Raw genomic sequence first — 13,628 nt, forward strand, 5'->3', positions numbered from 1 at the left:
AATGGATCCAAAGAAGCCTCAGTTCCCAGGCCACACCAGTACTTGGCAGCAGCAGGCGAGGGGGCGTGGACGCCTGTCAGATGAGTCCGCCATAGGAAGAGGTGTGCCTTATGGGAGAGGTGTGCCTTATGGGAGAGGTGTGCCTTTCCCTGTGTGTGAGCCTCCTGTCGGCTTTGCCAGGGGCCTCCCCCAGCCATCCAGAAATGATGGACTTGGTCGTGCCAGAGAGCTGCCCCTCTCCACAGCTGAGCCAACGGTAGGGGTTGCAAGAGGAGCTCCCCTACTTGGCCTGGTGCCTCCTCCAAGGCAACCCCCTCCCGGTCAGACCATCACACACGATTTACGTGTAGTGAGCCAGCAGGTTGGTGATGTTTAACGTCGGGCCGGTCGTCTGATTGGTGGTCTACTGATTATTCCCCGTAGCTCCTACAAAGTATTCTAATTGTGTGGAATTGACAGACCATTCATTAATTAATTCATTAATTCATTCAAGATGCGTGGGCATCTCCTCGACCTGGGATCGCCTCTGGTGTCCATGTTCAGAGGAATGGGCATAGAGCCCTCGCAGGCCTCGTGGGCCCGGGGAACACCGGCAGTGGGTGAGTATATTAAAGACTAGAATGAAGTGTTTTTTGAATTAATTTTATTTATATACATTTTGTTTTTGTGCGTAGTTTTTTTGTTTTGTTTTGTCTCTCACTCGAGAGTCTGGGCTGGGTGGGTGTTTAGGGGTAAAAAAAAAGAAAAAAAGAAGGTGTTCTAGTTCTCTGTTCGAACACCAAATGGGGGATAAAGAAAAAAACGGTGTTCATTTACTTATTTTGAAGTCAATTCTATAACTCGTATTTGACATTTGTATATTCTTATACCTGACTTATATGCTTCTATTCTCCAATAAAACCAAAAAAGACTAGAATGAAGTCAGGCTGGGATGTGGTTATCTTCGACCCCCCCCCCCAACCCAGAGTTAAAATGAGTACTCCACATTGAATAACATTTGAACATGGAATCTCCCATCTCCTAAAGTCTCTTTTTTTTTTTTTTACAAATCTTATTATTGCAAACAATCATTAGCACGTGACAAGAAGTAATAGCAGTCTTTGTTTACATTTTATTTTTTATTATTTTTTTAATAAAGAGGAGTGATACTAAGTTCTTTGATATGGTCTAATAGGGGATCCCAGGTAGTGTGGAAGGTATTCAGAGATCATTTGAAGGTATTGTAAGACATCCCGTATCCATTGATCGTGTGTTGGTGGGGAAGCTTGCTTCCATTTGAAGAGAATAGAACGTCTAGCTAGTAGAGTAGTGAAGGCAATGACACGGCACATAGTAATGGGCATATTCTCAGATGGGGGTAGGCCGAACAGTGCAGTCCTAAAGTCTATTATTGATGTACAGAGTCATCTTCAGTAATCAGTCAATTCTCTTGTGTCTGTGGTTGTGAGCATAAATGTGAGTTAAATGTGTAAAGACTCAACGGTACGGCTGCTTGCTGTGATTACCAATGTTCCCAAGCTCTAGAACGGATGAGACGTGTGCTGAATCCCCCTGTGGTGTATTCTGCTGTTGTTTTTGGGTGAAGGACGGGGGGTGACTGGAGATTTCGGGGGCGCAGAGCTGCAGCCCCAGACAGCCCCGGTCAGTGTCACCAGCGGCCCGCGGGGAGACGGAGCCCCGGAGGAGGTGATGGGGAGAGGCAGCAGGTAGGGAACGGGACACGGCTGCACACGAGCTCCAGCTCTGCCTAGCCGTCGGCTGACTAAGACCAACGCCTCACGCTGTGTTAGTCCGGGTGACGCGTTCTACCAGCACCACTGCCTGACGTCCAAGGACCTTCATAGCGCGAGGCATTGGCCTTAGTGCAGAGTGCACCCTCCTACAGATCCCTCACTTCATTTCTGCACTTGTTTCTGTCGGAATTACCTGTAGAAAGTTTCTTGAAGTAAATGCGCAGGTAATCGTTCCGTGTGATCGTTATGCTGTATGCCCGCCTGCCGGAAATGTTACCAGCTATGTGTTGTACGTTCACACCCAATCGGGGACGGGAGGGTGTTTTAGGACGTTGATATTGGACCTGAGGTCTGTCTGTTTACAGCTTCCTCGGCCGAGGTTTTGCTTCTCAGACGGTGGGCGTTGGAAGGTCGGCGCTGCCCCCGTGGGGTGTTGGGAGAGGGCCTACTGTGCCGCCCGCTCTCCCCCCTGGTCCAATGCCGTCTCCATCCTCCGCCGGTGCCCCTCCGCCGTCTCCATCCCCATCTCAAGAGGCTTCCATGCCTGCAGGTAGACCGCCGCCCAAGGCAGAGCTGAAGATGGAAGCGGCTCGGTAAGCAACCGTTCACATGGTAACAACCAATACTGTTAGCTCAGACCGTATCAGGAAGTAAGTGATATTGCTGTCATTATGCGTGTACCGCAAATTGAATTCGTCTTAGGATGCCAAGATCTAAAATGGGATGTATTGTTATTGTTATTGGTCTGTATGTGTTTGTTTTCTCTCTCTCTCATTGCAGTGAGCCATTGCATAAGACTGGTGTGCAAGGAACTCCACTGCCCATCGCTTCAAACCACATCACCGTCAGTTGCAAGAACGAGGCCGTCTACCAGTACCACGTCACGTTCACGTAAGCATTACGACCAAAACTAGCCTCTTGTTTATCCAATTGCAGGTTATATTCAGAGGACAGCGATTAGGAGCTGAGTAAATGTAACTTTGGCCTGCTGTTGAGGAGTGAAACGTTTTTCTCAATTTTCGTCCCGCTTCACAGTCCGAACGTTGAGTCCATGGGTATGAGATTTGGCATGATGAAGGACCATCGCTCAGTCACGGGGGAGGTCGTCGCCTTCGACGGCAAAATCCTCTACCTGCCTGTGCGGATGGATGAGGTGTGTCTAATAGAGGTTTTCTATGACACCTGGCTGATTCTAATTGTGAATATGCACTTATAAGCCCTAACGAGGACAAACAGCACCCGTTCTGATGTTAACCCGCGGCCCCTTACAGGTGGTTCACCTAAAGAGCGAGAGACGGACTGACAACCAGGAGATCGACATCAAGATCCAGTTGACCAAGATCCTAGCTCCCAGTTCTGATCTGTGCCTCCCGTTTTACAACGTGGTGTTGAGGAGGTACGGAAAGCGCAAGCCCTTAATCCCATTCATGACCACTGCACATTGACATTTGGAGAGACCTTGTCTGGGCTTTTTTGTTTAGACAACCCCTCCTGTTGTCCTCTCTGTGGGAGCCCTGTTTGTTCTCGAAATAGAATGATTATGCTCGCTCAATAGCGGAAAAAAAAAAACTGTTTTACACAAAGCCAGACTTAGATTTAGAAACGATCCATTTTCGGACAGCTCCTCGCCAAAGTAACTAATTATACAAATTATTATTATTTATTATTTCTATGTGTAACCATAGGAAAAAAAGGGATGTCTGTACCGAACGTTCAATTGAGCTTGATTGAATTATGTCTGTCCCGTGTGTGTGTGTGTGTGTGTGTGTGTGTGGGGGGGGGGGGGTCAAGGGTCATGAGGATCCTGGGCCTGAAGCTGGTGGGGCGGAATCACTACGATCCGACCAGCGCGGTCATACTGGGGAAACACCGGTAAGTACTAGTAATGAGTTTGGACTTCAAAGAAACGCATTTTAAACTCTTTTTTTCTTTCTTTGGTGTTTTTTTCCCATGCTAACTTGCAGCTGACCCTCTGTCCCCACAGGCTGCAGGTGTGGCCAGGCTACTCCACCACCATAAAGCGCACGGACGGAGGCCTGTACCTCGCAGTGGACGTGTCCCACAAAGTGCTGAGGAACGACTCGGTCCTGGATGTCATGTGAGCAGCACCCTGCGTCTGTCACGGCCTCCCTCCCTGAAGGGGTGGTCACATTGGGCTTACCGTACGACCAGAGCGCTTGCCAAGACACAATGTGCTGCAGCGAATTGTACATGATACAACTTTTCATGGAAGTGATGCATTTTTACTCACAGTGCTTAGAATGTTCATCCACATTTAAACACACATTATGCCTTGTCCCTGGGCATACAGACCACACAGTCTTGGCACATTCACTGATACTCATATATACTCACTTCATATATATGTTTAAACACAGGCATCATTTTCAATCTGTGCAGTGGCACGGATTTAGACACAAGGATAGGATAGAATAGGATACAACTCAAGGATACAAAGTCCTTGGCTTCAACCACTTTAAGCCCACCTACGGGGCTTGTAGCTTGTAGATAGACTGACAGGTGGATGCGGTAAGACAGTGAGCGGTGACAGGGGGACTCATGGGCCCTTCTGCTTTGAAGGAACGTGATCTTCCAGCAGAGCAGAGAGAGCTTCCAGGACGAGTGCACCAAGGAGTTGATAGGCAGCATCGTCATCACCCGCTACAACAACCGCACCTACCGCATCGACGACATCGTGTGGAGCAAGTCCCCCAAAGACACCTTCACTATGGCCGACGGTTCCCAGATCAGCTTTGTGGACTACTACAGGTAGGTCTGACTGTTCCCAGATCAGCTTTGTGGACTACTACAGGTAGGTCTGATGGTTCAGAGATCAGCTTTGTGGTCTATACAGGTAGGTCTGACTGTTCCCAGATCAGCTTTGTGGACTACTACAGGTAGGTCTGATGGTTCAGAGATCAGCTTTGGAAGGACGAGTGCCATGCCACGTTTGAATAAAGTGTTTTTCTTTTTAAATTATTTTTTATATTTTTTTAATGTCCATCAATCAAGCTTTATTTACATAGAGCCTTTCGTGCAATACAAGGGGCTTAACAGTAAAATGTAAATATGACAATACAATTCTAATACACAATAAAGTAAACATGAACAACAATACAATTAAACTACAGCAATACAGTCAAAATGAACAATACTACAATTAAATGCAGCAATAAAAATAAATAGTCTAGTGTATATTCTAACCTGCTTTGCTTCTTATCTCAACAGCAAAAACTATGGCATCACTGTAAAAGAGGGAGACCAACCCATGCTGGTCCACCGCCCAAAGGAAAGGTCCAAGCCCGGAGAAAAGGTCAAACTATCGTCCTAGTTCACATGAAATGCAAAGAAGGGCACTAGATTTCTGTACCTCAATGCAGCTGTTGTTATTGTGCTACATACTCATGGTGTGCAATATTCATCTCAAACTAGGATTTGGATCACAACATCTAGACTTTATACAGGACTCGTCTAAATTCTTAAAAATCAATGCCACCTACTGTCTGTGCTGAGTATTGAACGTCATTTCAGCATGTGTGGGCTTTTCATACCTCTATTGTATTAGCACATTTACCTCCTAGACAGTGGTGTAGTCTTCGTGATATGCAGGACTACGCCGTATACCCACTATAGCACTATAGGAAAGGCCATGGATTTCCGTATAACCACTTAAAAATGTGTGAGGATACGTAACAGCGTTTTGTGACAGAACTTTCACACTTTCATTCATAAAATTCACCCCGTCTGTGTTATGACTCACTTGACTTTTGGACCACTGGGACTGACTATAGCGTCATATATCATCAACGGGGGGGGAGAAATGCGACCTGAAATATGTCAAAATGCAGCACTATCATGCACAGATCAGCCTTATAACATGTAATGTTAGATATATAACGTTAGACAGAGAGTGCAGATTTATTTATATGGCGTTCCGGAATTAACGATATGAGGCTGGGAGGGAAAAATCACAGTATACCCACTAGAAAAAAACTAGACTACACCACTGGTGCTAGATAATGTTACGGGAACCTATGTGTCTTACAGCAAGTCATAACCCGCGAGATCCTCCTCCTGCCCGAACTGTCCTTCATGACGGGGATCCCTGACAGGATGAGAAAGGACTTCCGGGCCATGAAGGTAAAGTCGTCGTGTCAGCCGCTCAGGCTCCGCCTGGGGTGGTGTCCCTTGACCTCCACCGTTCATGAAGCCCTGTTCTTTTTTTTCTTTTTTTTCTATCACTTGAGTTTTTATTGGGTTTCAGCATAGACATGGACAGGACATCATATCTCCATCTTAAATGGTAAAACAAAGGGTAAAGAAACAAAGCATGGCCCCTCAACAGAGGGGTAAAAAAGTGAAAAGAAAAAGAAAAGTAAGAAAAAAGGGAGAAAATAAGAAGTCCGGAGGTGTTTCAATAAACATGTTACTGGTAATATATTCTGAATGGGTATTAAATTAGAAGATGTCACGTTTCATATAAATGTTCCATTTTTCCCCAGTATTTTTCAAATATATTGATTTTGAGTCTCAAAAGGTATGTCATCTTTTCCATAACAAAAATGTCTCAGACAATGTCCAGCTACTGTTCCTGTATGAAGCCCTGTTCTTAACACAGTCATTGACGGTAACAGTAACTCGGCCTTGCTTTTGTGTACCTAGGACCTGACCATGCACATCAACGTGAACGCTGAGCAGCACACCCATTCACTGAAGCAGCTCCTGAAGCACATCAACACTAACCAGGAAGCCGAGACAGAGCTGGCTCGCTGGGGGCTGGACGTCAGCCAGGACATCCTGGTGGTGAGACCTCCACACACACACACACACACACACAACCTCCTTACTCTCTGGCCCTTCTGTCATTCTCTCTCTTCTGTCACTCTACTGTTTCTCTGTCGTTACCTGTAACTGTCTGTTCACCAAGCACAAAAAGCTGTACTCCACAACCTTTCTAGAATCTATAAAGCGTAATGCCTTATTCAGGGTTCCCGCGCTGGTCTTAAAAAGCCTTAAAGTCTAAAATCCAACAAAGTTAGTTATTCAGTTATTCGGTCTAAAAATGAGGTACTAAGTCTTAAAAATGAGATCCTGCAAGGAAATCAGTCCGACCACATCTATTTATGCAGAAATTAATCAAGCTGGAACCCAAAAAAAATCAAATTCGCTTCCTTTTTTGTCTGTATGGCAGTGAAATCCCTAATTTCATCACCTCAAGGATGACACAAAGCGATCATATGGTGTTGCGAATAGGTCTAAAATTCTATTTAAAGAGGTCTCCAAAAAGGTCTTAAATTTGACTTGTAGGAACTCTGTCTAGGCCTAAATGAAGAAGTCAAAGTCAAAGTCAAAAGTCACTTTATTGTCTCATCACTGGGAGATTTGTATTGGGCTTGCACCCCACAGCAGCCAACAAAGAGCAACAGACAATACAGAATGTTAACACACAAACAGAAGGCAGCCCTGATTAAAACAGGAGTGGAAATAAAACGATAAGCAAGATATGTTCACATTCATCTGGTGCAGTTTAAAAGTTTCGACATTGTTTTATAAGCTCCCAGACGATAAAAATAATGAACAGTAGTCTTGCTAAAACCATCATCTCGTTACCACACAGGTATGAATACAGGCTCACACAGCGTTAAACTGCTAAAAACACGATAAAACAAACAAACATCTAGGACGAGGCAGCCCGGGTCGCTACAGAGCAGCGCCACCGGAAGTTAGGATCCTTAGAAAAGTGAAGGAACTGATGTAGACGAGAGGGGGGGAAAACTCCTCCCCTAAAGTGGCTTGTTAGAGGGCTGTCCTCCTTAATCAACTAAAAGCAGTGTACAGCGAGAAGGGTAAGAGCTATTCTCAAGAGTCCCTCCCCGCTGATGATGGACAGCTGGCAGGACTTTCTGACATCTCCTAATGGATCAGGACAGCTGCTGAAACACAAACACCTAACGAGTTACAGAGGACTCTACGGTGAAGGCGAAAGAGCGTTTATGCATAGCCCCTGACTCCTAATCCTTCATGCACATATGCACAAATCCACAACCTGGTTTTACGAGCACCTGGGACTGATTTCCCACTTGAAACATTTAATGCACACAAACTCGCGACGAGCACCAATGTCGATCATTCGATACGCTATAGATATGAGTCAACATCGATATGAGAGTGGTATATCACGAATATAACTCTCTCCTTCCTCTTTATGATCATGTAAACATTGTTGGTCGCAAGGGTGCATGAACATTTCCCCGGCCAGTCAGCCATTAAGCTCACAGAACAGACGTACGTAACCGACTGGTAGAAATACAAATGTAAGTTGATTCCTTTGGTGTTCAAAATGTATCCTATTTGCAAAGATGGGTTTCTAGCAAACTTGAAAAACTGCACACATACACTGGCTCCCCGCTGGTGGAATGAGCTTCCCACGGCTGTCAGAACTGCAGAGTCACTACCCATCTTCCGTCGTAGACTGAAGACCCATCTCTTCAGGTTACACCTTAACTGCTCCTCCTGAGACATCTACTGCCCCCCAGCACTGCGTCTCCTGAAGACACCCGCTTTTCCCCTCTACTGTGTCCCCTAAAAACTTCTATTGACCCCGTTGTACTGTTTCTCTGTTTCTCCAGTGTCTATATAAAAAAAAAAACGTAAGAAAAACCGAGGTTTAGAAGAAGGTGATAGAAGAAGGTTTTCCTTCTATCAATGGCCCCGGGCCTGAGCTGGATTACTCTTCCTGCTACGACTGGTGGATTGTAAGGCTGCCACGATTAGTCGACTAGTCACGACGACGTCGACTACCAAAATCGTCGCCGACATATTTGGTAATCGCCGTAGTCGCATGTTTTTTTTTAGCTGAAATAAGCGTTGTTTTTTTTTTTTTTTTTTTTTTTTGCCTAGCACCAGGGGAGCCCCCCCTCCCAAATTTCGTTGTTTGGTACCTGTACTATATCAATGACAATAAAGACCATTCATTTCATTCGATAAGCATTCGTTTTTCTTCCCTGAAGCTGCCACTGGCTAGCGTCTCCCAGTGTCTTTGATGTACATGCGCAGTGTCGGTCATCCGGGGCACACGTGACTTCCCCGGAAAAACAAACAGAAATGTCTTCCTGTCCTCGTACCTCTAAAGTGTGGGAGCATTTCAACCACAACGTTGAAAAAAAGAATGTAAAATGTAAAATTTGCAAAGCTGAACTCGCTTATCATGGCAGCACGTCTATGATGCGCGAGCATCTAAAAAGGAAGCACGTTGTGGCAGATGACGAGGAAGACGATGGCTCGTCTCGGTAAGCTAGTTAGCTTGTTATTGGCTAACGATATCGTTACGTTAAAAGCCTTCTTACATTATTTTACGTTGTCATCAAAGCGATACTTATCAAATAGCTAAAAATTTTGTCTTAACGTTACAGTGCTAAGAAGGCGCGTTCTACTATGAGATGAGTGAAGCAAAGCAAAACTTTTGTACTCTGTACAAGTATTTACTTTTGTTTTTGTATTCTTTTGGTTGCCTAGTGCCTAGCCTACCTCATTTTACTCAGCAGTTTGCACCCTCTACTACTCTTTACATTACATTACATGCAAGTGATGCCAGAAATAAATCTGCAAAGTTCATTAAAATATCTATTTTTGAGTGAACAATCATTTTAATTGTCTTTATTTTTAGTTAGCACATGCCTACAACAACAACTAACAACTTCAAGCTAAATTTAGAAGCTGATTTAGAAGATGATAGCTAAATAAGAGCGATTGAGTAATTGTGCGATAAGCTGTAATTTATGATCCGATTAGTCGACTAATCGTTAAAATAATCGGTGACTAGTCGACTATGAAAATAATCGTTTGTGGCAGCCCTAGTGGATTGATGATTCACTTGCTTAGTCAAATGTATTGATTGTAAGTCGCTTTGGAATAAGCCGTCTGCTAAATGCCAAAAATGTAAGAAATGTAAATGTAAAAAGCATGGGCATGTGAGGTCTTTAGCTGTTGTCAGCATTGGGCTGCGACTTGCTACCGAAGCACGACTTGCTACCGAAGCACGACTTGCACTATAAACTAGAAATGTTTTGTTCTAACTAAGTAAGCACCGGCTGAGGAAATGCAACTACAATGATGGACACTGACATGGAAAGTTTCTATCACTAACACAGACCCTGAACCTTCTCTTTGACCGATTTTAACACTTCTCTTTTTTGCGTCAGACTACAGGAAGATCTCTGCCCTTGGAGACCATCTGTCTGCAGTCTGCATCCTTTGTCACGGGCGCTGACGTCAACTGGTCCAGGGAGATTTGCAGGGACGCTTCCATCAGCTGTGTGAGTCTAGGGTCGACCACTGCGCTATCCTGCCAAGGGACTGACTTGTGCATGCGCCGCGATCTTTATCAGAGTTGATTAAAGATGCTCTGTGCCGCCGCGATACGTGGACCCCTCAAACTGTTAATCGACAAAACAAGAGAAATTGAAAACAGCCTGAGGGCCTCCCTGTCACACAAATGTTTTTTTGGCTTTCTGAGCGGCAACTCACTCAGCCTGATTAATTGTGTCTGTATCGCTCTCTCCTCATTTCATGCTGTCGAGGGCAAATTTCCATTACCGTGTGTGAGTGGTTGGTTTCTTCAGGCTTCACTGATTGCCTGGAGGTATGTCTACCTCTCGGGTTATCTTGGTTGTCAAATGTAGAACAGCCATCAGGTGAGATGTTTATATACAAGTACGTCCTCCTGTCTCACCTGCACTTTTTTATTGCCACCGTTTACAGGTTATTTTTTTCTGAGTGGGGCAGTCCCACTCATATTTGTCATTTCATTGGACAGAGATAGTGAAGACAGACAGGAGAGTAAGGAGAAGAAGGGTATGTCAGCAGGGCATGGGTCTGATTCGAACCCAGGCCGACATGGGCGTATGTGTGCACTGTAGAACCGTGGTGCTACTCCCCAGGCCACTTTCTTGTCTTGTTCAATGTATTATTTGTTTCAAATAAGATAGAAAAAGTGTAGAGCGTTCGGTTTTCATCCGCTCACTGTCCTGGTCCGTTTGTCTCTCAAGATCCCCATGCGCTGCTGGGCCATCTTCTACCCCCCCCGCTGCGCCGACCAGACGGAGGAGCTGGTGGCCACCTTCGGGAAGGTGGCGGGGCCCATGGGTCTGCGTCTGGACCGACCCATCCGGGTGGAGCTGAGGGACGACCGCACGGAGACCTACGTCAAGAGCATCCACTCCCAGCTCACCAGACAGGTAGGGGGGGGGGCCGACAGGCGTCTGTCTGTCTCACTCCGCGAGGGTGTCGTTCATAACACACGGACGGTAGTGCCTGCCGACTTGAGACAAGTGTTGTGAAGTAATGAGTTTATTGATTTGATTGAGTTTATCGTACAGAACAAAAGCCAGTGAGTGGGGTGGTTCAGGTTACCATAGTGACTGTATTCATGAACTTTCCCTCTCTCTCTCTCTCTTTTATCGTGGCGCGTTTCAGCCCAACGTGCAGATGGTGGTGTGCATCATGACAGGCAACAGAGACGACCTCTACAGCGCCATCAAGAAGATGTGCTGCGTCCAGAACCCCGTCCCCTCCCAGGTCCGTCACGCCTCTCACCACTGGGATCACCACAGACCCAAACCCCTTCAATGTTCAAAGCAGGGCTCACCACAGACCCAAACCCCTTCAATGTTCAAAGCGCTTAAAGTACTCGAATTTGACGCTCAGAAATGAAATGTAAGACCTTGAAAATCTGACAGTTTCTCAGTTGGGTCTCAATTGATTTCGAAGTTCCCCGGGTTCCATGAGAATTATCCTGGAATATCATTTCAGATGTTGTTGTTTTTTTTGCGAGCAATATATAACCACTTCGGTTTTGTTTCCCGCTGTTTCAATTGACGAGTGCTCTGCTGCCCTGTTACGCATGCTGTCGTCGTGGTAATGTAGATAGACAACATGGAGTGCGATAACAGAACCACTACATGGAGGTAATGTGGGCTTGCTTCAAGGAGAACTAGAACATAACCTAGGTGAACAGGCCTCCATCCATCTGTGTAGGCACTACTTTGGTTTTAAATCCAGCAAGAACATACACGTTTTGATCTGTATTTGAAAAAACTATAATTAGACAATACTCACATTCTTCTTCTTACATATGTAAGAAATAGAAAATAAAAATGTTAACGCCAAAGAGCACATTTTGACACTAGAAGCCCGGCCCTCCTTACTAACCAACGTACCCAGGTTTATGTCTGGAGCCTGCCATTCCTTAGTGTATCAGTGGAATCATTCGCAGGGGTGCAAACTTGTCACCTTTCTGCTAAATTAGCAGTTTTCACCTTAAAATAGGTCATCCATGTGAATTGTGTCGATCTGCAAAAAAAAAAAATTGGGTGGGGGGGGGGGGTCTAAGTGTCATCCAAGTCTCATGATGCGCGAGCTAACTAATCTTCCTGTCTGCTGAACTCCACTACTGTTGAAATAACTTTTAGCTTCAGGCAGCTAGGTACAATTCCTGACAGCGTGGAGAACAACAGTCACAGTAAACTGTTTTCGAAGTAATTCTGCAGGTGTTAAGGTCAGGGCTGCCGCTACTTACACGCGCCTCATTGTTAGACCACCGTTAGTGCTAGCGATATCCATTTAGCACTATTAGTGCTAGCACTACCCCCCCCCCGGGAACCTCTAAGGTTAGCCACGCATTGATCATTTTCTTAGTTTTCAGGCAAAAGTGTCACCTTTTTGGGCCATCACCAGTTTGCACCCCTGCATTGAATTCGGTCAATACGATGTTGCAAATAATGAACTGGCGGTGTCAGGTCAGGACTTAGGAATCATTAGAATATCATTTTAAAGAGCTTCCATATTGAATATAACATTGACGGACATCGTTGGTGTAACGGTAAATAGGGATGCTCCGATCTGGATTTTTGTGGCCGATACCGATCACCGATTTTTTTTTCCAAGATCAACCGATACCGATACCGATTTTTTTTTAAATACATAGCTGTAGGCCTACTGACTGGATAGCCTACATATTTTTTGCTTTTTAGACAAAAGTTTTGATCCATTAGGCACCAAGCAAATGCAGACCCATTTTTATGGCATAGTAAAAGTCTGGCCTATCACCCAGTTAGGGCCTGAAGCCCAAGTCAGTGGATATGGCTGTATAAAAGACATCATAAACGTGGCCTTCATGGTTTACATACTGTTACGTCCTCCTATGTTTTCTGTTCAGTTATCTGTCTTCCCCAGGTGTTCATCGTTTTGCCCAGTCCACGTGTCCAATCATCAAATCCACCTGTGTTCCTGCCCTTGGAATCCTCACTCAAGTCCACCTGTGTCATCCAATCAATGTTCCCCCTGCCCCCTGAATAGGCCCTCAAAATAATTATTCAGTATATATATATAGCCTACTTCAATATACAGTATATCAGACAAATGCTAAATGACACATTTAATTTGAATGTAACCTCTTTTAATTAACAATAGGCTATACAAGTTGCCAACAGCTTGGTAAAAAAAGGAAACTAAATTGGGACATTATATGAAAATATTTATGGAAGTCTCATATCACTTGAACTTCACTCTAAGCATGGAGGGCAAATGCCTTCATACAGTAAGATAAATAAATAATAATATATAAAATATCTGAACCTCAGTCCCAACTCTAAATTCTGATTTTCAATGAAATGTGTAAATACAAATAAACAATAAATGTGAAAGAACAAAGATGGCACAGAACAAACAGAATGTGAAAGAACAAAGGTAGCCTAATTTCTACAAATATCAAAATGAATGCCAGACCCAGTCCTATGCTAAATCCTATACTCTAAATACAGAACTTCACTCTGTAAGCATGGAGGGTAAATTCATCTTTATGAAAATCAGCATCTCTGCATTCTTTGATGATAGTCT

General features: G+C 44.7%; 1 protein-coding gene across 1 annotated transcript in view; it reads left to right on the top strand.

The window, feature by feature from the left end:
• Positions 1-493: 493 nt before the first annotated feature.
• LOC308163921 (piwi-like protein 2) overlaps positions 494-13,628 on the top strand; it is a gene marked incomplete at both ends in the record, with an annotated part of 29,941 nt that continues 16,806 nt past the window's right edge. Inside the window, 14 exons of the mRNA XM_080538095.1 lie at positions 494-599; positions 1,586-1,706; positions 2,514-2,624; positions 2,769-2,886; positions 3,005-3,129; positions 3,525-3,605; positions 3,718-3,831; positions 4,314-4,502; positions 4,962-5,046; positions 5,784-5,873; positions 6,396-6,536; positions 9,935-10,048; positions 10,781-10,969; positions 11,208-11,309. Coding sequence (XP_080394221.1) covers positions 494-599; positions 1,586-1,706; positions 2,514-2,624; positions 2,769-2,886; positions 3,005-3,129; positions 3,525-3,605; positions 3,718-3,831; positions 4,314-4,502; positions 4,962-5,046; positions 5,784-5,873; positions 6,396-6,536; positions 9,935-10,048; positions 10,781-10,969; positions 11,208-11,309 — 1,686 coding nt within the window. The remainder of the gene's footprint in view (positions 600-1,585; positions 1,707-2,513; positions 2,625-2,768; positions 2,887-3,004; positions 3,130-3,524; positions 3,606-3,717; positions 3,832-4,313; positions 4,503-4,961; positions 5,047-5,783; positions 5,874-6,395; positions 6,537-9,934; positions 10,049-10,780; positions 10,970-11,207; positions 11,310-13,628) is intronic.

The sequence above is a fragment of the Nansenia antarctica genome (assembly GCF_963989245.1).
Source record: "Nansenia antarctica genome assembly, chromosome: 8".
Classification (NCBI taxonomy): Eukaryota; Metazoa; Chordata; class Actinopteri; order Argentiniformes; family Microstomatidae; genus Nansenia; species Nansenia antarctica.